The sequence below is a fragment of the Andrographis paniculata genome, unplaced genomic scaffold, assembly GCF_009805555.1.
Source record: "Andrographis paniculata isolate CXL003 unplaced genomic scaffold, ASM980555v1 Contig52END, whole genome shotgun sequence".
Classification (NCBI taxonomy): Eukaryota; Viridiplantae; Streptophyta; class Magnoliopsida; order Lamiales; family Acanthaceae; genus Andrographis; species Andrographis paniculata.
The window spans coordinates 8132565-8157195 of record NW_026137587.1 but is presented as its reverse complement, the minus strand read 5'-3'; the positions used below and the strand labels follow the sequence as shown (position 1 = coordinate 8157195).

Sequence of the window (24631 nt, the reverse complement as noted above, 5' to 3'; positions counted from 1 at the left end):
GTCATGAAATTCAATCAAATATAATTGCATACATGTTTAGATGTATGTCTATATATATATATATATATATATAAATTCATCGAATTCAAATATCACATTCTACATTCATAAATTTTACACTATGACATGTTATTCCTTTCGCCTCATTTTGATTACAGTTGCAGTCGCAGCTCTAGCGATCATTTTGAGCAGTTATACAAATGGTAAGATGGCTAATGAGTTCACTTCAGATAAGCGTAAAGTTCCTTCCGGATCAAATCCTCTTCACAACAAATAATACGATGTCGGGAATACATTTGTGGTTTGTTTCTTGAATTTTACTCTTTATTTTTCTCACTCTCTTGTGGATCATATACTTATAGTGTGTGTAGAACATTAGTTTGTGTTCTACTACATAGATTTGGTAGTCATTATACGATTGATTAGAAAAGTTCTATAAACATATATGAGTGTGGTGTATTTACTTCACTATAAATAAATATAGACTTGTTGGTTTTCTTATTAAAATCAAATTTTCTATTCTTGAGTAGGAAAACTCGAAACTTATGATACAGAACAGATTTTCAAATTTAATGCACATCATTTTTGTAATACCTCCAGAGTTGGGTCGATATTAGGCCAATTCTCGAGTATGGATGAGCCGGTATTAGGCCATCCAAGAGTAAATATAAGTTAAATAGATTGAATAAATTATTCAGGTCAATAATGTGAACAATTTTTTTTGAGAGTCCTACTAAAAAAACTCTAAAATAAGATGTGCGTCTACGATCCCGACACGCGTGGCTTGCGGGCCAGGTGTCACAATTTTGCTTGTACATATGAATTTTTTCTAATGATAAATAATGTGTTAATATGAAATAGATCAAGCATTTAAATGTTAAGATTATTGGTGGTTTAAAGCACTCATTTAGTGTATTAAAATTTTGTTACATTTTATTGAAATAAAATTATTGTTAGAATTAAATTTCTATAGCATGGAGAGGTGTCATGAATCTTCAATAGTTTCATATATTTAAAACCGCATATCATATGATTATGGCCGACATTTTGGTTATAAATTTATTTATTTAATAAAAATTGTTAATCATAAAAACAATCTACTATGCATTTATAAACATTATATCCAATAATACGTGAGCATTGATTTATTAAGTTTTTTTTATTATTATTATGTGTATTATATCAACTTTTTTTTTCCTAAAAGAAATTATTTCTACATATAATAAAATATAACATACATGTCCAACTTGTAGGTATGGACCCTAAATAATAAAAATACTATCATACAATCAATTGACTAAAATTGCCGGTATAACATTTAAATATAATTTATAGATGTTATAAATAACAATAATTAGTATTAACAGTCATAAGATTCTTGATGTGATTAAACAAAGATAAGTATGCAACAAGTTTGAAAAAAAAATATTGCAGAATTAGACTGATTACCTGCCCACTTTCTTCAATAAATGAAATTTTGGGCACAAAATAATTACAATTTTGAATGTTTAGCATTCATATTATACATAAATAAAGCAAACATACACATACATGTATCTAGTGGATGGAAATTCCAACGGTTCACATGCATTGAGATTATTTTATTATATTTTTTTTTTTGGTAGTTTGTAAAGACGAGTGTGTTTGTTTGGTGAATTTTTCCCCAAATACATTATTCTATCTCATTTTTTTACTCCAAAAACATCAAATCAAACACCTATTTTTTTACTTTTTATATTATACTAAAAATCAATTTTACATTCAAAATATCACATCAACACCCATTTATGTCAAATCATACAACTATTCAAATTCAAAATTTTTACTATTCAAATCTCAACTCAAAATTCAAACCACCAATCAAACACAGATTACTTTGGGTACAAAATTGGGCCAAAATGGTGTGAAATAGATTATCCATGGGAAATGGATAATAATAAGATACTATTCACAAGCCCATGTAGTAATATGCATTGCTTGATGGAATCATTTTGTTTTGATAGATTTACTGTTCAATTTTAACAGCTAACAAAATCATACGAAAATTTGGTGTATAACTTTTCAAACTATATATTACATACGTACATACAAAAACAACATAATAGATGTAAGATCATTTTTTTAAGAGGAAGAAGTTCTCACACCTAATGTTCTTGACAACTCCTTTATCAGAGGCTTTTCTTTCAAAGATTTGTCCTTTTCCATATGCCATTTCTGAGATGCATCCTCAGCCTGATCAAATCAAACCAAAACAAATTGGGACTAATTAATTAATTAAACAGGAAGATTAATTACTTACAAGAATATTGCAATTTGATTATATCATTATGACTTATGAGAGAATCTATCTATCTATCTATCAACATCCAATCCAGCCTACCCAAGTTCTTAAGGGCCCTAATTGCTCTTTAAATGTTTCGATCTTTGGTTGCATGAAATCCTTCCCTTTAGTCCGAATGTCGTCGGCCTGAAAATTACCCAAAAAAAAAAAAAAAAACATTTAACTTGAAGGGGATGCAAAAACAGCAAAAAAATAATAATTAAGATAGTAGTAAATGCTATGAGATAAAGTAGAAGATGGATATGTATTCACGGAAAGTCGACGCCACTATACTCGTGCAATCCTCGAAGAAATTTACATCCTAAACTACACACAATTAGCACCGATATAATGTACTTCGCAATCATTTGGACTTGCTCAAGACACCGCATGATGTAACAACATCATCATAATTGTGTGTAAATCATGTCCCTGTTGTATTGAATTGAAGCAACAAACACATACTTTTTTCAATATTGGATTCTAACATATGTCTGAGTAATATTAAACCCTATCTCTCCCTTCTTCTAATCTCTACTTTCAATTTACTAAATGCAAGAAACTGGAGCATACTTTTCTTACTTCTAACATAGTAAATAAAACGAAAGGATCATCACTTGGAAATTCTTAAATGTTACAGCAATATTCTAATGATTGACAACTTACATACAAACTCGTAAAAAGAGAGAGCAAAATAACAACATACATCTCTGCACACAGTGAATATATCGAAAAACCATATAAACAAACGAAGTTGATGTTCTTAGAAATATACTTACGTTGTGCATCTCAAGCTTCGATGCAACCAGCCCAAAGAACAAGGAAACACCACCGAAGACAATAGCAGTAGCAATAGCAAAAGCAGATCCAACTGTCGAAAAACAAAACAGCAGTCAGTTTTCAAATTCATGATTACAGAAGAATAAACAGTTCGTATAGAACTGTTCTGAACCACAACTTACTTCTTGATAGCCCTAAAGCTGCAGCCTTCAGCTTTTCGGGGTTGATGGGAGCATGCTTGTCTTGCCGTAAATCATTCGCAGTCGATGCTACAATTGAGCTCTCAGAATTCGGCAGCTGCCATCTGCATTTCAATCAGATGTTTAGTTCATCAGTGCTGTGACAAAAATGAAAGCAAGAATCGACAGAAATTCTCACACAACAAATGCTGCAAACTCAACCAACAAATTGAAAAATAATAAGGCTTGAACTAAAAATCAATAACGAAAATTCTGATCACAAATATCAGAGATAAACTTTTGATGCAGGTGAACTACTGCTGTTCTTAATTATCTGTAGCTGTGGTTCAGTTCATGGAGGATTCTGAAATATAATACTCTGTAAGTTTAATTTCAGTGAAGGAAACTAACCACATCAAACAACCTTACCAAATTTGTGCAAAAATGGCGGTTCAATCGCCATCAAAAACCCTAAATCAAAAGGGTAAGAATCTGCATACCTTTTGGGACCAAAAGTAACTTGCGGTAGAGAAACATAAGCCGTAAGAGGGTTAATAGCGTCGGCGGAAGCAACCGACCCGGGCGGCCTATTCGGGTCGGATTTCAGAGCCCATTTGGAGGCCTTGGAGAAGGAAGACGGGGAATTGTCGTCGGGAGAATGAAAAATTTTGGAAGGCAAAGAGTGGCGGAGCACCTCCGGAAGAACATCGGCGGATGGAATTCCGGTATTATTGGCCTGGATCGGGCTGCCGGAGGTGTTCTGGAGGACTCGGGCGACGGCCTGTTTGGATTCCTTGAGGAAATAGGAGCCTTCTTTCGCTGCCGATCTTCCCGCCAGGAAATTCATCCCTTTGATCCGATCCTTTTTATGTATATATATAAATGAAGTGTGGTTGATGGATGCGGATGTTGCAGTGAATCGGAACTGATAAATATGTTGATTTTCACTTGGGGAAGAAGTAATTGTGCCGTTGAAACTGTGGAGGCTTTTGTTTATTAATCTAATGGTCAGAGTCAAAGGTAAGAATGAATTTGCTGTACGAACTTACATATTTTTATTAGGTACTACAATGAAAATGAATGCACTTTTGAAATTTTTTACATACTTATTACTGCTACTTCCGTCCCACATAATTTATTTATATTTTTTATTTTCGTTCATTCCACATAATTTATCAATTTTTTTAAAAAAAATTAATTATACACTTTAATCATATTTTAAAATTTAAAATTTAATTTTTTTAATCTTAATTAAACTACTTAGTTATCTTAATCTAAATCTATAATTATTTTTACGTGTATAATAATAGACCCATGTTACATGGGACGGAGGGAGTATTTTTTTAATACTCATTATCATTTCCTAGTAATTGTACTTGCATCGGGCAGAGGGAATACATATTTTCTCTTTCAAACTATCAATAGCTAATTAACTCGAATTTATTTTAACAATAATGGTTAGAAAATGTGTTTCGGTGTTACATTATCGAATTGTTACAACAGTGAACAAACTCGATGATGATTTTATGATTTATATTTTTAGCTTAACAATTATAATATACTATTATATATTCCTTATTAAAAACTATAAACTATGTAGTAAAAACAATCAAAATAAGCAACATTTTGATTAGAGTAAAGACAAGTTCTTAATTGTCAAGGTTTTAGAGAGAGTACATTTTAATAGGTGAACATACATACAAGATTTCTTCTTTTTATGTTAACTTGTGTTTTGATTTTACTTTTTAAATTTAAAATAGATGTTTGATAGTGGGAAAGAAATATGTATAATTCATGGTGATACTTTATTCAAATTATTGTATGTAGATTAATAATGGCAAAATTTTCAAAAGTATCTTTGCATAAGAAGATCAGAATCAGTGTGTATTAATCTCTGTAAGTTAACTGAAAAGAGCATTTCTATTCCATTAAGGAACTAGGAAATAAGGAAGGAATGCAGAGGAGCATGATGTTGTAATAAAAAGCACAAAAAACAAACACTTAGAGCAAAGAAAACAACAAAAGTGCAGATTGCAGAAGAAGACATGAATATAATAATAATAATAATAATAATAATGTCGTGTGTAGCAAAGCAAGCAAATAATTAACAAAGTTACCCATAAATTAGGTGAAGAAATCCAATAATCCAATCCCTCTGCCATTCATTCATTCATTCATTTATCGTCATCAAACTCGTCCCATCGATCCAATCCATTTTTACATCGCCTCTGCAATGTACAATTTCATCATACAATAATAGCCATAACAACAACAACAACAACAACAGCACCAACCCTACTATGCAAGAAGAACAAGGGGTGTGGGTGTCACTGCATGATGATGCACCGTAACTCTCAACATCAGCTTGCCTCATCTCATCTCTTTCGCCGTTTTGGCTGCACCTATTTCAGAAAAATATCCAAAAATAGTGTGTTGGCTTTTATAGAGATGCTTTAAAGGGCAACCAATATAATGTTAGATAATATGCAAGTAAATAAATAGAAATAAGAATGTAATCTTTGATTGATAATGATATCGCCACAAAGACCAAAGTTGTGAAATAAACCAATAGATTTTTTCCCATATTCGAGAAGCTATGCGGTAATATAAGTATCTTTTTCATAATGTTCAAATAAACTGTCAAAACATCTCATCACCCCCAAAAGATATGTTTCTTTCATTCATACATTTTTACAATTTTCAAGTATCAAGAACAAACGTATTCCTTACCTTTGCCTCAGTAGCTGAAGATTCAGGGAATGAGTTCAAGGACCTTTTCGTCTCATCATCGGATAAGCAAACAGAACACAAGAACTGATCCAACTTTTTTGCTTCTTCTATGGTCATACTCATGCAGGAAGGATGAAACCTTCAAAAAAAGCATCAAGATAGCCAATCAACAGAAACATAAAAAAAACAAGTCAATCATGGCATTTTAAAGGGGGAAAAAAATATTTATAATGTGGGGTAATGGAGTCAAAAATGCACAAAGTGACTATTTCCCAGTCAAGAACAATCATATGCTGGATGCACTACATATAGTCTTCTTGAAAGTCATACTTTAGGTAACTATAAATTGAAAGCAAAAATACTATAATATTGAGTTCAGCAAGGGGTGAACAAACATGAAAATGTAAAAGAGAACTTGGAACTTACATGATGGTGCTTCAAGGGTAAGTATATTTTGAATGCGAGCATTGTAAAATTAATTCATCATTATCATTTGTTTAATATACAAAATGTAATCAAAGTTTAGTACACAATTTTTTCAGAAATAAAATTGCATATGCTTTAACTCCCATCAAATTTTACTTGGAAATGCTGTCAGAAATAACATTTGCCATACTTAACAATGGAAACTAATGGGGCAGCTGCAATAAAATGATTACATTTACCGTATTCTATTTTCCAATATAGGTAAAAGAATATTATATTAAATCCTATTATAATACAACGCTTAGACACATACAAACAAAACTTATAATACCCAACATTTCCGCTTGTCATACATTTAATCTCACTTATGGAACAAAAAGCTATGAAGGTTAGTGATGTGGACTTTATTTCAGCACACTAAAGACTTTAATGCGGATTTCAAACTTACCCGACCATTAACTTATTATAGAAAACCTGAAACTGTAGGTCACCGTTTGATTGGTAGTCTATAAAACTATGAACAAAACAGGAACAATAAGTCTCACATTTGGATAATCGAAAACCGTTATACATCTAAAACATTGAGGAAACATTGATCATCGGAAAAACCATGTTATAAGAATCAGACTAGCTACCATACCAGTCTTTACATCCTTCACATTGCACCATGAGATCATCCGGGTTATAAGGCATCTCGCACTTACAATAACTTCAACAAAAGGAACACAAAAATGTGTTATCATGATGCACTTTCAGCTTTATGGTTTATATTTATCAACTGATAATTGAAATAAAGAATATTAAAAATATTTGAGACTCACACAGCAACACGATCAGGAGTGAAGCTTCCGGTGGCAGCCTTATACTCAAACCGACAAAAATAATCCTCCGTTCCCACATTCTCAAGTTTGGTGTAGTTCTTAAAGGAATGCACCATGCACTTGCCTTCAATGGTGTGGGCGCTTTGTACATCAAAGTGGTCCGATAAGAAGAGTTCCTTGGCCCCATGGAATTGCCTACGGCCGCCAATGGATTCCTCAGGGCGGTAATACCACCTTACTCTCACTTTCACATTATTCCTGTGATCGGCCTCTATTTTCTCAACCCTCGCAACATATGGCTGCTTGTCTGATTCGGGCGGCCTCATTAACACACAATCCCCAGCTACAAGGGACATGACACGTGTTAATACGAGACAAATCACACTTGTAGATATCAGCAAGAAAAACATTTTCTATTTAAGTCCATTCATACGGTGAAATTAATTTTATTTCCATAAACGAAAGCTGATTGCAACAATGCAACAACTTTCAAGAATGTTAGTCCCACAATATATTTGGAATACTAAGATTGACTGTAAAATAGCATGTGAGACATAAGCCATTATTGCCATTCATAGCCTATATTTTTCCAGCTTAAATACCAGTTTAATTATAGGACTAAAATTACTCAAAAGTGAAATGTTTCCTCCACAAAAAAGCTATCTCTGAGTTCCTAGATACACATTACAGAAAAAACAATAATAGTTGTAAGCAAGATAATTAAGAGTGTGCAAATAAGCATATAAACACATTCACTCTTCAGTAGTTATTTCTAAGTGCAGTAGTGTAGGATTTGGCATTTATAAAAGTGTATGCCCATCTACAAGCATTTCATAGCTTCCTTAAATAATGCTATTTTTTTTTAACAAGAAACTCCAACGCCCCATTTACATCCAAGTTGAATCAGCATTTCAGATTGAACACAAATTGGAACACATGAATACCAATCCAATAGTTCACAAGGATCATACCCAAAAGCTTCGAATGTAGTGCCAGCACAAACTAAAAAGATAAAAAAAAAAAACACGCGTGTTTCAGCAACAGACAGTTCAAGAATTAAAACAAAAAAGAAAAACCTAAAAAAAAAAAGAAACAGAACAACAATAACAATTGGAATGAACCAATTTGTCAACCAACGAACGACGCTAGAAATCAAAACCCTAAAAAAGGACACTGAAGCAAAGAACAAGGAGTGAAGAGAGAAATTACGTCGGACAACTTTGTTGGTGCCTCTAATTGTGTAGGAATCGAGGTCTTTCTTTCCCGGCTTCGTCTTCGCCATACGGAGGCGGCGGCGGCAACTGGAACGGGAGGAGTGGTAGCAGATTACAGCGGGGAATCGAAGCAAGCAGATTAGCAGAAACCCTAATTGCCGAGGGAAATGGGGAGCGGTGAAATTGGTGTCGGAGAAATGGGATTCAGTGGTCTGTCCACTCGCAGCTTTCTTTCCTACGATAATAAATATAATATACTAATAAATAAAATAGTACAAATACGAAATACACAGAATTGTACAATACTGTATCTTATTTCGGGGGGTCCCGGATTCTTGGTCCAGTCAGCGTGAACCATTGATGATGTGGGTCCACCTTCGACGATGTAGTCTTCTATGTATTGGATTTGTTTGTGTAATATTTTAGTTTGCAGTAAATCTTTTTATATTTTTATACGGCTGCTATAAGAGTCTTATTTCTTGTAAAAAAAAATTATTCCCTCCCTCCCGTATTTATTTTTTTATTTTAGTATATCTTATAATAACTATTTTTTTTTAAAAATAAATTTATATTAGACAAATATTATTATTTTTTATCACATTTTATATATATATATATAGTCATTTATACTTTAGAGGGGATGTAACTACTATCCTTACAAGTGCAAGAAATATTTCCGAAAGCCATATCACATGCTCCTTCAGTCTCGTGACTAAAGATATTGTGTAATAGTAAGGCCATCTCCCATTTCCAATTAATATTAATATCATATTCGTGACGCTCAATTGTCTCCGACCTATGCCAAATTGCGCTGCTTCCTTTATTTTTTTTCAATTTTTATATTTTTCCTTTTAATTTTTAATTTTTTTTCTAATTTTTTTTTTAAAAATTATTTTAAATTATAAAAATAAAAAACTATTTAAAATAATAGAAAAAATTAAATATTTAAAAAATAATAGTAAAAAATAAATAAAATTACTGTAACAACTTATTTAAAATTTAAATTGGATAAATAAAATTTATGGATTGACAACTGAATAAATAAAGTTGATGAGTTGAAAAAGCTTATTTTGAATATATATATATATATATAATTAAGTTAGTTTAGAGGAACCAAAACATCTCATCAATCAATTGAAGCTAAACAAAAACTGCTAACACATAACTCAGTCCCCAAAAAAACGAATTATTTCCAACAAAAGAAAAGAAAAAGAAGTAGCCACAAATGCAATCAATTGGATTTGGTTTCGATCATAGTAACCATTAAAAAATATAAAATAAAAAAGCATCATGTAAACTGTATATATATATATATATAACCTGATCATTTTTTAATGGCTCGGCGCTGCTGCTGCAACATCCGTCACAGTTTCTGGATCACCACTGAATTGGCTATGCCGGCTTCGTCTATCGTCTGGTCGAGATCGGCGAGCTGCTTGGGCGGGAAACCCATCGTCTGCAGCTGGTAAGTCGTCAGTCCGCCAGGCCGAGATGCATCAATGAAGCTCCGGATATCTCTGATCGTGTGGTGATTGTTGAACCGCGAAACCATCCGGGTCCCATCAGCCAGTCGCAGCTGGATCGATGTGGACGGTCGGGATGGGTCCACGACCAGGCCAAGAGATGGCACCGGAGCAGTAGTCAGGGTTGTTGTAACAGAACTCGACTCCATCGGGGTTGTGTCGCTTGTTGTGCCTAGAGTTCTCCCAACACCTTGAAATGGAAGGCGCGACCTTTTCGGTTCCTGCACCAATGGAATAACAGCGTACGACTAAGAACGATGAATAATGCAGGATGGAAGCTGACAAAAGATTCGTAACAGAGAGCACAACCTTGTAGTCTTCATCCTTCCTCACAAGATTCACATGGACTGCAGTTCTCTTATCAGCCGGGGCAAGCTCCTGCGGGCACTCTGACTTCCCGATACTCTGCATTGTTTGCAAACGATGATAATAACCATACGGTTCGACTCCCAAGTTTTTACAAGAATCCAACACACATGAAAAAACATCCAAAATTAGCCACCAAAATAACAAAGGGGTGTTTAATTTTAAGGATTCGATTATATTATTTAATCATGGTTTAAGGGACTCATCTATGAGTTAGGATAGGATAATGATCAAAACTAATATAATAATCTCAGGCTAAGGACAATAAAAATTTTTAATCCTTCAAAGTAAATATGTGATTAGGAAAGATTAAAAAGTATTATCAACCCTACTCACTTAGGGTAAACACATCCCCAATGCATAAAGGAAGTCTACAGCAAATCATTGATTCTATCTTTCTATTCATATATCGGCAAGTTCAACTATGTGGGTAGGCAAAGAAAAAAAATATGCATTCATATCCTTTTGGAGCCACCGACTATACCATTAATATTGTTCTACTCGACTACTAAGACATACAACACAATATTCAGCAGCATAACGACACAGGATCTATAGCATAGCAAGCCAAGTTCTTCAGTGATCCCGGTCAGAGTAAGTTGAAATGAAATTATCTCTACGATGATTCTAGTAGATGAGAATAGAAAAACATAAAAGGGCATACCTCCAAGAAAGATGCATTCTGGGGATCATCCAGTCTCCTCAGAGGTCCGCCGTCTACAGTAAAGCCGTTTCTCCAGAAAGTAATGTTATGATTGACAGCTTCAGGATGCTGAGGAGGAGACGACGCCACCTCCCCAGAAAGTAGCCTTCCGGCTCCTGCAAAGCTCCTCGAGCTTGAAGAAGGCATGTGATGTTCAGCAGATGCTTCAACACCACCTGATTGTCGAGCCTGATTAAATATGGCATCAACATCTGTCGGCTTCCTTGGATCTTGAACAAGCATTCCACTGTAACACAGAATAACAAGGTTTAAGAAAATGTCTGCATCTTCAAAGAACAATTTCATTTGATAGTGTATATAAATGCACCCTAAATATATGAAATAACTTATTAGAAATTTACTTTTATGTTCAGAAACTTGAAATTTGTTTCTTTTTCGACTAACCTATATACAAAAAATTCACATCCAACACAACCCAAAACACCAAAAATTCCCAAACAGCAAGTAATCTTTTATGGATCTCAGAAGTCATCAGTAACTTCACTAAAATGCTAGGTAATCCATAAACCTGTCCGGAATTCGAATTCGACTAATAATATTTTCTTCTACAATAAACTGGAAATCAGATGAACACAAAACCTGACATTGCATAATCAAGAAAAACAATATGCTACAACAAAAGGAGGTGACTGATTCCATTCAAATGAACATCTGAGAAAAACTACTAAAGTTTTTTATAGTAAGGTAACTCGCATTTGCATAAAGTGGAACACATCGCACAGGGAAAATTAGACTAACAGATTATTTCTTCGAATTCAATCATCAAATTGCATTAGGGTTTCGATGGTATGCAGAGAAATTATTTTTTTATTTTTTTAAAGGAAAAGGAAATTAACCTTTTTTCTCCGCCGGTGTAGTATTCCTGAGGATCAAAATCGGGATCGCTATCAGAATCCTCGTCTCTAGGGTTACTATTCAGATCCGCCAAAGTCCTGATTCCACCATCCCCCGGTTTCCGCCGCCCGGACGCTGAGGCTCCAGTTTTCTTAGGGTTAGCGACGGAACGAAGATTATACGATCGAGAAGCAGGCGGCGGCGAAGGGGATCGGGAGCGAGGAGAAGGAGACGCCGATTCAGAAGGCGAGTAGTGAGACTGCGAAGGCTGAAGTGGAGAGCTCGGATTGGCGGCTGTGAGAGCCGCGGCATCGTCGTCGGCGGCGGGGTTAGTGCTATCGAGGAAAGTGGCGACGGCGGCGTCGATATCGAAATTGTGAGATTCGAGGAAGAATAGAGCCTCGGATTTGGAAGCGCAAGCGGTGATCTCGCAGAAGGTGTTGATGAGGGAAATCTGTGGGTGGGCGTCCGCCGGCGTCGACTGGTTCTCCATCGTCGGAGCGTTCTTGCTTGCCCTGCTCCAACCCTCTTCTCTTCTATATTAATAAATTAAATAGTAGTAAAAGATTAGACTATGAGCTGGAAATATTTATACAACTGTAAATTCTTAAAAATATAATATTAACAAAAATTTTCGGACTCGAATCTTTTTAAAATAAATAGAGTAATTATCCACAGATAAATAATAAGAAAATAATATCGGAAATATTTTTGCGATATTTTATAAAAAAAAAATTATATTTATATTTTTATTAAAGATTGTAGAAATAATTTTAAAATATCAAACAATCTTTTATATAAAATATTTAATATTTGTATAATTTTAATATAAATATACTCAAATAAATAACGAAAATAAATTTTTACCAATTAAAATCTTTTATTCTTATTTTTAATTTAATATAGTAATAACTTTTCTTTAATTTATATTTTTTACCATTTTTAAAAATAATTTATAATTGAAAAATAACATAATAAATAATTATACTAAAAATATTAAAAGTGAATAAATACGATTATATCTTACAAAATACGATCTCCATAATCCAGCTATTATTCATAGAAAAAGCCAGCGTGGCTTGCAAAATGGTTCGAGGTTGTATTTACTTTATATAGTAAAATTTTAAATTAAAATAATTATTTAATATGATATAAATATATATTTGTAAAATTACATTTTAATTTAGTAAAATAAATAAAAATTAAATGTTAAATTTGATGTTTTAAAAAAAATATATATATATATATATTAAAATAGTATAATAGGATAAAATATTACAAGTAAGCACACCCAATGAAATCTGTTTATAATGAATGCCCTGTTTTCTTTGAGACTGTTACTTTCGTATCCGTTTCCACTTTTCGGGTGGGTTTCTTTGATATAAAATTTCCAAACATTAAAAAATATTTGAGCGGTAAACAAACAGAGCCGCACAATGCAATTTGGAGGTCTTTTCTACAGCATATAAAAAGGTTAGTCTCATGCTAATGCTATATTCTGTTCATGTAATTGCTAATCTAATCAAACTGATAAATTGGATCTCTACAAGGCTCAAAAACATCAAATGAAATAGAAAACGAACATAACTCATAATGTACATTAACAACAAACAAACAAATAAACGTTCACCAAGGAAGCACTTAGGTCAAAACAATTGCTAGGAAACACACTCCATTACATCACAGATCAAATAAATTAAATAAATCATAAAACAAGGACACTTAAAAAATTGCATCCCCATTTAGGATACTCTTTTTTTAAAAAAAAAAAAAAAAAAGAAAACAAAAACAATTAATAGATTCAATATTCTACAGTATTAGAACTGAACTACTACTACTACTACTATTATATGAGTTAAGTTTTTGAGATGTACCATGACTGCAGGAAAAGAAGAGGTTCCTCCTTGCCATTGTTAGGTAAAACAAGATTGTCCTTCTGCACAAAACATAAAAGGGTGATATGATGATAAAATGGAATTTTAAGAAATTAAAATATTGCAATTTAATTTATAAAAGACTCTTGCTACATGGTATGAATAAAAAAACAAGTGATCATGAAGCCAAGCCATCCAGATTCTAATATGAATAAAACCATACCCCACATAATAAAATCGAAACAAAACATCCCTGTTGTGAAAAAATAATTCTTCAAAGTAGAGGGCAGTGAGAGAGTGTTGAAATATAGTAATTATTAGAAGTAGTGTAATGAGATGAGGAACATCTTCCATTATGCTGATCATTCAGCAAGCAAAATCAGCACAAATCTAAGATTGCCACTGGCCCTCAGCATGACATTGATATATAATCACCATGAATCACGTTTCTTGCTGACCCCATCTTGCACTTATCATTCGACTTATTTGTTCGAATTCATTCATGATTGGGTTATTGGGTAAGAGTTAAGAATAATAGGTAAGATTAGTCTACATAAGCAGAAACAACCTAAGCACATAAGACAATTACTCAGCTCATATTTAAGATTCTATGGTGAATTGGGATTCTTGTAGTTAAAGATGTAAGCTCCAATAGGGAAAGAACATTCTGTAGCATCGGAATTGGTAAGTATTGAAGGTTTCTAGGATCAGTTATGGATGCTAACAACCAAATGAAGTTTGTATCTTCGTCGTAAAATGAAGGCAGTAAGTAAGATAAGATTACCTTCAATAGTCAGTCTCTCCACTTCCTGGTCAATATATTCGTTAGCCGATTTGCAGAGAGTCTCTGCAGAGCCTTTCTAGCTCCTGCCACATCCATTTCTACCAAACTCTGTACATGGTTATAAGCACCTGCTGATACAAGCTTCTTTCGACAGCCATGGCTACCTCCAGCCATGATTGCAGCCACGACAGCCACCGGGTACTTCTTTGCAACAACCTCACTTTTAGGATCCAGCATGTGTATCAGTCTCATCAAGCTCTTTTCATCCCCAACAAACTCTTTCCTATTGGATTTCACAGACAGCAAAGAGAGCAATGCCTTTGTCCCGACCTCCTGCATTCCGTCAGGTTTTGATGTTTCCATTAGCTTCACCAGAGATCCCATACACCCAACCACAGCTCTCTTGTTGCCATCACTGATGGCCAAATTAGCCAACAATGAAGCAGATATGTGTTGTAACGTAACATTCCCGTGCTGCACAAGCTCAGCAAGTCGTAGTATAAACATAGTTGATCCTGATAAGATCCTGTAGCTGGCGTCCGAAACAGATATCGAATAAATCGCGCGCAACACGTGTTCCAAGGTATCCACACCCGAGCATTCGTGGAAAATATGCAACAGCTTTTGCAATCCATTGTGCTGTACCAACAAGCTGCGAAGATGTTCACTCGTGGAAGCTAGAATCGCTATACAATTTGCTGATTTACTCTGTGCTGGTGAACTACCAGACATCAGCAACTGCATTAAAACTGGAATCGCTCCTTCTTCGGCTAAAGCAATTGGAATGCCTTCAACCATGGAAATATTTCTTATCGCGCCAGCAGCGTGGGATTGAGCTGTGAAGGAACCGGTTTTGCAGAGTTGGATTAGAATGGAGACTCCTCCGTAAGCAGAAATCGCCCAAGCATTATCAGTATCGGTGGTGATAAATTCCACAGCCATGGCGGCTTTTTCCTTCATATACATTGAACCACACTCCATCATTCTCAGCAGAGGTCCTAATGCTCCTTCCTCGAACACGCACTTTCGCGGTGTATCTCCGGCGGATACGAGCAGAGACACCGCGAGGACGGCTGACTCTCTAATGGACTGGTGAGAACTCAGATCGAGAAGAGAAATCAAACAGTTTAAACTTCCTTCCGTCGCGACCACCGCGGCGGCGAAACTATCATCCTCCGACAGAAGCTCGACCAACGAAACCAACGCCTTTCGCTTAAACTCCATCCCTCCGATCCGAAGCCTTGTGAAGAGGTCTCTCACGAAAAATTCAACCTCATCCTTCGAGGAACTCCCTTCGGGGCGAGAAAGAACAATGGCGGTAGACTGGTGAAGAACGCCTGAGCGCAGGAGGATCTCGAGCTCATTAATCTGCTTAGAAAGCCAGCCGGCAGCCATGTCAAGGTCGGACTGCATCAAAAGCTTGCCTCGGACGACGACGGACGAGGCGTCGCAGCAGAGGCAACACAGAGTCTCCGTACGGCGGAGAGTAGAAAGCAACTCCGGAAGAATCGGCAAAAGGAGAGGATTCTCCGACCAGTGCGGCGAATCCGCGATTTCCGAGAGAAGGGAGCTGAGCGAGGCGAGTCTGGCGCGAATGGTCTGCCACCTGGAGGCAAAGCAGGAGATGGAAGCGGAGGCGGTGAGGAGGTCCTCGAGGAGTTCTGCAATGGTTCCGAAGGCTCCGGCGGGGGAGAGGGACGACGCGGCGGCGTCGGAATCCATGGTGGCTTTAGTGAGAGTTACGAGAGATGAAAAAGTGAAGGTCGTCGTGATTGATTATAATTGTGGAGAGTGTCAGCAAATATATGAAAAGAAGAGAAGAAAATTGGGAAATGGCGCAGGAAGGCAGGCAGGCGCAGGTGCCACTGCCAGCAGAGGGAAAATTCTATCGTACGCATGGAATGGAATACAGTACGCATCGGACGGTCCTCATTTAATCTTATGTTTGCTCGGTCCCACTCATCTCATTCCGTTTTTTTTTTATTTTTTTATCTATCAATATGATTAAAAAATATTATTATTATAATAACAGAAAATTAAAATTTAAAATTTAAATAGTACTAGTATTAAGTTCATTTCGTTTTATGTTATTGTTATAGTTACAAATTATACTGAAAGTATAAAAATATACAGCAAGTCATATGTAGGTCGAATATTTATTACAACTGTTGTGTATATGAGTCTTTGAAATTTAGTTCTAATTTAGCGTGTACTCATTTAGTAATTTTATATAAATATATATTTTTTCTTAAAAGACATCATATTTAAACTATTATTACAAAAAAATTGAATTCCAAAAAACATACAATATTGGTTTGTTTTTATGTTTATATTTTGATTTATTTGCGGAAACATGGTGTGTTGCTTGGTTACCTTCAAGTCTAAGGGAGAATTAAGTAACTATATTTGTAGGGTCAAGTTAATGCAATTTCAAAAATTCAATGTGCAGTCAATCTCATTTCATTTAATTTCACATTTATGTAAATAATACTAGTACACAACAAACATTCAATTCCCACATCAATCAAGATGTGAAATTAACACAATAAACACCTCTCATTCTTCTTATTACTATTACTAATACTACCATCATCATCATCATCAAATTCCAAAATTCACTAACCTACAGGCCATGACCATATTCAAGTTTCAAGATATCTTCAAAGCAAGCATTCCTCTATTTCTGACCTCAAAAAATGTGGTTGAATAAACAAAAGAGAGAATAGCAATTAGCAAATACATCATTCCCTAATAATTCACATTTATATGTAAAGACCAGCTCAATTAGCCTCAAAGAAATGTTGAAGAATCAATCTAATTAAGTCTAGCAATGCAAGCAAGGATGGGAATTCCAAAACGAAGCTTCTCTAGAGACAGCTAGTTATTGATGGACAAATAAATAGATAAATAGAGATAGATACCGGGTTTATTCGAAGCTACGTTGGAGGGAAGAATCGGTTGAGATTGAATGGCAAGGTGTAGAACTCTTCATTCCGGTTGTCGCCTCTGAATGTCCTGAATTTCACCCACCATGGCATGCCTCGGTCTTTCTTCGATTTTTCCACTTCTATTGTATTGTCAAGGAACACGGCCACGATCAACCCAACCGTCGCGGGCGACATGAATATCGTGTTCAAGAATGCATTGAACTGCAAAAACAGAGGTGGAGAAATAGAAAGAGAGGTAAACCAGACAGCCGTATTCATAGCTTCCTATTTGTCGCCGCCTACATACATCCGTGCACAAAACTTGCACTGTTAGTCCCGTAAAAAAGTGTAAACTTCGATCATAATCTTCCGGGATGTCAGTTGTGATAATACGCAAACCTTTAGTTTTAGTCTCAGATGAAACTAGTAGTACTAAAGAATGACTAATTATTACAACCAACTTCGAGTGAAATTGAATTTCATGAGATTAAAGAAGTAATAGACACTTTTTTGAGGGACTAAGCTTATGGTTTGTCTATAAGATCAATGTCAAAACATAATTGTGGAATCAGGGCTCATTTAGATCAAATAATAGAGTTAGGGATCAGGGAAACAAATCAGAAAAATATATAGGCAATGAGATTTCACTTCATTCATTCGACCCTATAAAACAATTCTTACCCATCCAGCATGAGTGTGAACGAGTCCACGGCGAGAATCATTCCAGTATTGGTCAAAAAAATGGGGAATAGACATCCCAAGGAAGAGCGACAGACCAGTTATCAAGAGATTCCTCATAGAGTTCATGTTAGTGAATTGAAGAAACGATAGGCCAACGGAACCTGCAATGAGGAAACAAATTGTTGTAAAATCTGGCGAAATATACGAGACAGAAATCTTGATGACAAATGACAAAATCATACCTACAAGGCCAAACAGAACACAGTATAAAGCAGCAAATATAGGAAACGGTATAGAAGCAAAAACAGCTCCAAATTTCCCTGCAGTTGACAAATGTTGTTTCTGTGTTAAATACAATTCAGAGGTATAAAAGCTTCGGAAACTCTATACATGCATATATGATTACGTTGGAACATGTAAGAGGCTTTTCAAAAGATGACATAATTACTTCAGAACCCATAGGAGTAATTCATGGGGCTTCTGAGATTGTTAGAGAAACTAAAAAAACAACACAGAAACCAGAATATGTTAGCTTAATGCTTTTAGTATCGTCACATATGGTATCATAAATCATGTTTAAATCTTCATCATCGCCTATTTACACATGAAGGGACATGGATTAACCCAACATGTATTATCAGCAGTTAAGCTTGACTTGATTATGGCTATCAAGCTACTGGAGTTCAATCCATATCCAGATGAATTAGAGTTAGCTTCATCCCATAATAACCCCAGATTCAGCAATCTTCTCACGGTTATTAGATGTATGATCTAAACATCTAATCCAATTCATACAGACCTAAGATGGAAAAGAATATCATGAAGCCAGCGGATATCTGAACAACTCTACGACTTCCAACTCGAGTTAGTCCAAGAAGTCCAACATTTTCCCTGAAATTTTTTTATGAGCTCATGGATCAACTTTAGTCTGAACATAATATCGAGTTAAAGGGTACGTATTGTCAATTACTTACACAGATACTGTGGAACCAGTGCCGGTTCCAAAAAGGCCATCGAGCAAAATGCCGATTCCCTGAAAACAACAATTGTTTGGGGTTAAAATTGATACGCTTGTTGAAATGGTATATCCACCTAGCTGACATACCTGCCAACCAATGCCACGGCTGAGTACATATGCAGGAGGCGGAGTGGCAATAGCCAGTCGTGATGCAGCCTTGTATGCTCCAGTGGACTGCAGTATTTAATGGTCGTCAAGATGCATATATGAAAGTATTTACTACAAAAATCGTGTAGTCATCAGAAATGTCAAAACATATATGTGGCATTATATTTTGAAAGCACTGATCAAAGATTACCTCAACCATTGAGACAAGAACAGCCGACATCATGGCAAAGGAATGACCAGCTGCAAAAGTCGGCGGCCCCCACTGAAGAGGATAAGGAAATTTGAACCTTGAACAGCAGAAAATAGATCATTAACCTCAATGAAAAAGAGGAAATGGGGGGGGGGGGGGGGGGGGGGGGGGGGGAAAGCAGAACTAACCATGGAGCAGTAGATATAAGATTCGCCCTGTCTGTTCGGCAACTGTTCTGAGTGAGACGAGGTGTGCCGCGGTAAGCTCCACTCGCCGTCAGTACAAGGGAGTATATCCAAATGATAGAGACACAGATCAACACAGGGAACCGTTCAAAGATAGGAAAGTCCCTTAGGGGTTTAACATGCTTCATGTACTGCGATTGAAAAACCCATACATTACTTGCAAAACATCAAAAAATGCTTGCATGTAAATACTATACAGTTGAACTGATCATGAATTGATCCACTCACTTGTGACAAGCCGATAACCAAGACGAGCATTGGCAAACCAATTTCTACACAATTTCCTAGCTGCAAAGGCAGATAATGGGCAGGAGTGGAAAGTTTTAGGGAGATCAAACTTAATTAGCCTTGTAAAATCAAATTAATACAAATATCAAACATTGCCGTGGATGTGATACGGCTGTCAAGTAACACTTACAGCAGAGAATCCTCGTTGGAATAAGCCCAACCCAACTAATCCGACAACCGGTGCCATGCCGAGTGGACTGAAAAAGCTGGAGTGAAAAGTGTCTTAAAACTCATGAAGATGTGTGTGAATAGAATTTGTTTTAGCCTTTTATCAGCCAAATGGATACTGAACAATACCGAGAAAACAGTCCCCATACTTGGCTGTAGCCAAGGATTATTTGTATGCTTGAGGCAACAATTAAAGCTCCTTGGATAGCTCTCATGGTTTGTATGAATCTCTGTAAAACAAGTAATGGAAGGTATTTTTTCAATGCTCCAATATACCAAAAAAAAAAAAAAAAAATCAAATAGAACCAGCTGTTTCATCTTATAAGAGTATTATTTCAGAGCTTTGTCCACATACCTCCTAAGTCCCATCAAACAATTAGTCCCTAAACTATCTCTACAACTCAACTAAGACAGTCAGCCTTTTAAACGTGCATGATGTGATTGAAAGCATGTGTGCAAAGTAATAGTAACAAAGAAAGTAAACGATCCTTGGATTAAGAATTCATTTAATTGCATTAAGAAAAGTGAAAAATGAATCGACATAATTTACGACTGAATCCATCCCTATTTATAGAACTCTCTCTAAGATGGATGATTACAATGATCCCGATGCTATGATTAAAATTAGATCTGATTGGATACGTCGGTTTGTGTGACATTAAATACAACTAAATTGATCAAAGACACGTGTATGCGAAGCATGACAGCCCACTTATTCCTCATGAAAGACAAGTGTAAGAACTAAATTAGTGATTGCCAAACACATCATTCAATTGTTAGTGTACCGCAGACTAACACAAGTCAACTCCTTGAAACTATATGATCTCGAACAGTTATGAAACTCAAAATATATCACCTAAATCAGAAGCCACGTGATTAAAAATAAGGTAAAAGATATATGAGGTAGTTACCATGTGAGGATCATCTATCCGTTGCAATGACGAGTCATGAATAATATATGCTATGGGAACAACATAACTATGGGATCCTCCAACAACAGCAGGTAACCTAGTCCCAAACAACGCCTGAAGAAGAGTATTAACGCCAGCTACAAAAAGCAATGTTTGAATAACACGTACTTTGTCCCCCTGTGCGATCGGAAAACACATACTATTGATCAATATTTACATTTACTTATCAACAACATAACTAGAAAGAACTAAATAAGAAGGAAAAATCAGCTTACATCACTTCCACCCATCATAGGGACGAGCAATGAGGGAATCATTACACTTGTGCCAAGTACTAAAATGTAATTCTGGAATGCTAACAAAATGGTTTCAGCTGCAGATCAAAAATCAGAAAATAAAAAAAACTGGGTTACAGACTGTACTTCTGAAATGCAAACAAATGTTTATAACAGAACGACTAAAACTGTTATATCATCTAACACCGGCATAAAGATCAAGACCAACTTCATGCATGCAATTAGCTTAAACAAATTTGGCAAACGAGGAGTTGATCCAAAATGGACACTTGCTAAAACACATCCTATAATGGCCAGATTCAAAATTTTCACATCAGAACCATCATCAATTCTTGCAAAGTTATATCTTCTAAAATCCTGATGAATTAACCAACACCAGAAAGCAGAAACTTCAGCTTCCAAAATCGTAAGAAATAAATTCCCACCAAATCAAAGGACTGCATTCAATGACCCTATATTTCACTTACACCCATCAACGTACAGAAACTAGCATTTGAATTTTGAAACACTACCCATTCAGTAAGTCATAAAACTTTGTTTTCAAAAAACAGGTTTTCAAAGCCTAGCAGGCTCTCCTTAGAAAGCTTCAAACTTTCACTTAATGCAGTGACTATTAAATCATCAATCCTTTGTTACAATTCAATTCTTCAATCGTCCTGGCAGTGAATAAATGATATTATTCTTCATCCCATTAATCAACCCAATGGAAACCAACCTCAGTTCAAACAATAAAACAACACTACCAATTAAGATCACCTCAAAAGCTCACATAAAAAACTCTTGGTCTAAAATCCTACCATTTCCTTATATTCCCATCAATCTCACCATTCAGAAATATTCCATACTTCCCAACATAGACAAACACAAAAATTAGGCAGCACCATGGAAGGAAACAACCTTATTCACTGTAAACCAACGCTCATTACCCCCAACATTACACATCTTCTCCATAATTAAGTCCACAAATGTTGCCATACCCTACACAGTAATATTCCCACACAAATCAATTTCTCCTTACTACTCGACCACCACAGTCGAGGTCTGAGAGTCGAAATCATGGGTTCACCTTCGTACTGATGGTCCACAATCTATCGTTTCACTTTTCAAAATTGTTTCATAACCAGGCCTTCCCGCCCACCCCTACACCACCCACCCACCGGCCACCACCCCGACTCCCATGCTAAGCCATCAATAAGGCTTCGCCTCCACGGCCTTGAACGGCAAAACACAGTAACAGACACGATTTACATCCGAACCATAACAAACACAAATTAGCCCCTAACAACAACTCACGCCAACAATCACCTAAACACGCTCTAACTATACATTCAAACAACAAAGGCGAAAAGACACACACAAAAATGATTATAAACCGAGGCCAATACACGTACGCCAAGGAGGATTTGAATCAATGCAGTACTCGAGGTCCTGAAGCTGCTCCATAGGAGGATGAACAATGTCTCCCATCTCTCCTCCACCAAGTCTGTACGCAAAAACACACACGCACCCCAAAAAAATGCAAAAATAAAAAACAAAAACAGCAATCAGCAGGAGGTATCAACGAAGAACTGCGAACAAAGTAAATTAAAGCTCCAACAGCAGCAGCAGCAGCCAGAGAAGATAGAAAAAAGTGGGGAAAAGTGCACAGCCCACAAGAATATATAAAAGAGAGTGAAAAAAAAAACAGAATATGCCACCCACCCATACACACACATCCATACATAGAAAATACACAAAAAAAATTCAAAAGCCAAAAACGAAACAAGATGCAAGTGTATGAATCAATGCATACGCACAGAAAATTGAAGATTGAACAGTCTTCTGCTCTGCCGAGAGAGAAACGCACGTTGGGACTGTTCAGTGTGCTGTGCTGCTGCTCTTCTACTGTACGTTCCTCATTTCCTCCGGTTTTAAGCTTCTGAATATTTTCTTCTCCTGTTTCTCCCCTTTCTCTTTGCCACTGCTTTTTCACTTATTTACGCTTTTGCCACTGACGTTTCATTTAAGTACTATTACTATAGCTTATTTGTTAATCATTTTCTCTCATTCGTTAGTATTTTATGAAATAATTAATCTTACTGTATATATTTAATCCTTATTTAAATGTACCTATTTTTATTTAATGATGAGATATAAAGTGACTACTGCCTGTTGGAATTAATTGCTGCCTTTAATGACGTTAGCTATAACTTTTACCAAATTTTGAATTTATTTTTATACCTTCTAAAAACAATTGTATTTGAATTTTTGAAGTAATAAAATATTACATATTTGATTTTTTTAAAAAAAGTTGTCATTCTATAAATAGTGTTCAAAAAAAAAAAAAAAAGTAAAGTGATTTGTGTATTTCGAAACAAACAATAATCACTTAAAATTGTGATTTTTTAAAGGTGGTATTTAACTCAATATTGTGATTTAATTTAGTGTTTTTCTACGTATGTATTTGTGCTTGACTTTCTACAATTTCATAAATAATCCCATTTGACTTCAAAGCTAGGTTGACTTTGATGCGATCTTACTCAATGTCAATAAAAAGAATGTTTTTTTGTTTTTACATTTTTTTAATTAAAACACTAATTTGATATAGTATAATATAAAAATATATATATTTATTTTAATAATTAATAAAAATATATTAATAATAAAAAATTTAACAGAATTTATAACCAAACACAGCCTTTTGTTTTGTTTGTTCACATTTTTTTTCTTTTTATGACATGTTTTTTTAATATATATATATATTTTAAAAATAAAATATCATTTTATATAAAATATTATTTTTTATATTATTCAATATTTCATGTAAAAAAATTCAAGTAAACAAACCCTTTGTATTTTGTAATTTTAGATTTTGATTTTTGTTATTTTATGTAAAATGAAGATTTTGTTAATGTTTATACTTTTACGTCATAATTACAAGTTCAACTCTTATACATCACCACCAGATCATCTATTACGGGACAACTTTTGAATTCTATTGGTTTGTATTATTATTGAATAATCTGATTATAAAATAATTATCTTTTAATAATTATGACCCTTATATTTTACTATCACATTGATATTTTTATATAAAAAATAAATATAAAAATGTATTTACACGGTTTTTAATTATTAACTACAATTAAAACATTATTATTTTTTAAACTTACTGTTAAAAGTAAATATATAATTTTAAAATGGGGAGGAAGTATTTAAAAAATAAAAATTTATTGTTTTAAATA

The 24631-nt window shown here is 35.0% G+C and overlaps 5 protein-coding genes across 9 annotated transcripts; all 5 read right to left on the bottom strand.

Moving 5' to 3' along the window:
* Positions 1-1977: 1977 nt before the first annotated feature.
* LOC127254247 (uncharacterized) lies at positions 1978-5507 on the bottom strand. Of its 2 annotated transcripts, none has more exons than XM_051279258.1 (6): positions 5397-5507; positions 3780-4280; positions 3283-3404; positions 3100-3191; positions 2381-2467; positions 1978-2232 (listed from the first exon to the last, which is right to left on the bottom strand). In XM_051279258.1, exons 1-6 carry the CDS (start codon positions 5447-5449, stop codon positions 2122-2124), a joined length of 966 nt encoding a protein of 321 aa, XP_051135215.1. In that variant the 5' UTR covers positions 5450-5507; the 3' UTR covers positions 1978-2121. The 2 variants fall into 2 exon arrangements, with proteins under 2 accessions (XP_051135215.1, XP_051135216.1); XM_051279259.1 differs by having other exon boundaries at positions 3780-4256; positions 5397-5506.
* On the bottom strand, positions 5422-8608 carry LOC127254250 (chromatin remodeling protein EBS-like). Of its 3 annotated transcripts, XR_007839442.1 has the most exons (6): positions 8466-8608; positions 7257-7599; positions 7076-7144; positions 6010-6148; positions 5579-5681; positions 5422-5507 (listed from the first exon to the last, which is right to left on the bottom strand). XR_007839442.1 is itself a non-coding variant. In XM_051279263.1 (5 exons), exons 1-5 carry the CDS (start codon positions 8536-8538, stop codon positions 5655-5657), a joined length of 651 nt encoding a protein of 216 aa, XP_051135220.1. In that variant the 5' UTR covers positions 8539-8608; the 3' UTR covers positions 5422-5654. The 3 variants fall into 3 exon arrangements, 2 of the variants coding, with proteins under 2 accessions (XP_051135220.1, XP_051135221.1); XM_051279263.1 differs by having other exon boundaries at positions 5422-5681; XM_051279264.1 differs by having other exon boundaries at positions 5422-5675.
* On the bottom strand, positions 8582-12410 carry LOC127254246 (plant UBX domain-containing protein 4). 2 transcript variants are annotated; one of them, XM_051279257.1, is made up of 5 exons: positions 11920-12410; positions 11024-11309; positions 10303-10398; positions 9791-10214; positions 8582-8705 (listed from the first exon to the last, which is right to left on the bottom strand). In XM_051279257.1, exons 1-4 carry the CDS (start codon positions 12408-12410, stop codon positions 9834-9836), a joined length of 1254 nt encoding a protein of 417 aa, XP_051135214.1. In that variant the 3' UTR covers positions 8582-8705; positions 9791-9833. The 2 variants fall into 2 exon arrangements, with proteins under 2 accessions (XP_051135214.1, XP_051135213.1); XM_051279256.1 differs by lacking the exon at positions 8582-8705 and having other exon boundaries at positions 9637-10214.
* On the bottom strand, positions 12397-16444 carry LOC127254244 (vacuolar protein 8-like). Its single transcript, XM_051279254.1, has 3 exons — positions 14576-16444; positions 13792-13853; positions 12397-12453 (listed from the first exon to the last, which is right to left on the bottom strand). The coding sequence occupies exon 1, from the start codon at positions 16295-16297 to the stop codon at positions 14585-14587; it is 1713 nt and encodes a 570-aa protein (XP_051135211.1). The 5' UTR covers positions 16298-16444; the 3' UTR covers positions 12397-12453; positions 13792-13853; positions 14576-14584.
* Positions 16445-17051: 607 nt separating this feature from the next.
* LOC127254361 (nucleobase-ascorbate transporter 1) lies at positions 17052-23016 on the bottom strand. Its single transcript, XM_051279448.1, has 14 exons — positions 22799-23016; positions 21387-21484; positions 21112-21288; positions 20330-20430; positions 20163-20238; positions 19973-20032; positions 19688-19875; positions 19500-19596; positions 19289-19375; positions 19158-19216; positions 18983-19074; positions 18426-18503; positions 18184-18344; positions 17052-17724 (listed from the first exon to the last, which is right to left on the bottom strand). The coding sequence occupies exons 1-14, from the start codon at positions 22872-22874 to the stop codon at positions 17512-17514; spliced, it is 1563 nt and encodes a 520-aa protein (XP_051135405.1). The 5' UTR covers positions 22875-23016; the 3' UTR covers positions 17052-17511.
* Between the last annotated feature and the right edge of the window lie 1615 nt (positions 23017-24631).

What these genes read in the sequence shown, in the direction of transcription:
- LOC127254247 (XM_051279258.1), bottom strand. Translation starts at nt 5,449, where the DNA reads ATGAATGAATGGCAGAGGGATTGGATTATTGGATTTCTTCACCTAATT. An exon ending in TTTCTTCACCTAATTTATGG is followed by an intron (nt 4,281 to 5,396) that starts GTAACTTTGTTA and finishes TCTGACCATTAG; the next exon opens with ATTAATAAACAAAAGCCTCC. An exon ending in TAGGGCCCTTAAGAACTTGG is followed by an intron (nt 2,233 to 2,380) that starts GTAGGCTGGATT and finishes TGATTTGATCAG; the next exon opens with GCTGAGGATGCATCTCAGAA.
- LOC127254250 (XM_051279263.1), bottom strand. Translation starts at nt 8,538, where the DNA reads ATGGCGAAGACGAAGCCGGGAAAGAAAGACCTCGATTCCTACACAATT. An exon ending in CACCAACAAAGTTGTCCGAC is followed by an intron (nt 7,600 to 8,465) that starts GTAATTTCTCTC and finishes TGTCCCTTGTAG; the next exon opens with CTGGGGATTGTGTGTTAATG. An exon ending in ACTCCTGATCGTGTTGCTGT is followed by an intron (nt 7,145 to 7,256) that starts GTGAGTCTCAAA and finishes CTTTTGTTGAAG; the next exon opens with TTATTGTAAGTGCGAGATGC.
- LOC127254246 (XM_051279257.1), bottom strand. Translation starts at nt 12,410, where the DNA reads ATGGAGAACCAGTCGACGCCGGCGGACGCCCACCCACAGATTTCCCTC. An exon ending in TACACCGGCGGAGAAAAAAG is followed by an intron (nt 11,310 to 11,919) that starts GTTAATTTCCTT and finishes TCTGTGTTACAG; the next exon opens with TGGAATGCTTGTTCAAGATC. An exon ending in AGAATGCATCTTTCTTGGAG is followed by an intron (nt 10,399 to 11,023) that starts GTATGCCCTTTT and finishes CAAACAATGCAG; the next exon opens with AGTATCGGGAAGTCAGAGTG.
- LOC127254244 (XM_051279254.1), bottom strand. Translation starts at nt 16,297, where the DNA reads ATGGATTCCGACGCCGCCGCGTCGTCCCTCTCCCCCGCCGGAGCCTTC.
- LOC127254361 (XM_051279448.1), bottom strand. Translation starts at nt 22,874, where the DNA reads ATGGGAGACATTGTTCATCCTCCTATGGAGCAGCTTCAGGACCTCGAG. An exon ending in TGATTCAAATCCTCCTTGGC is followed by an intron (nt 21,485 to 22,798) that starts GTACGTGTATTG and finishes TTTGATCTGCAG; the next exon opens with CTGAAACCATTTTGTTAGCA. An exon ending in TCCAACGAGGATTCTCTGCT is followed by an intron (nt 20,033 to 20,162) that starts GTAAGTGTTACT and finishes CTGCCTTTGCAG; the next exon opens with CTAGGAAATTGTGTAGAAAT.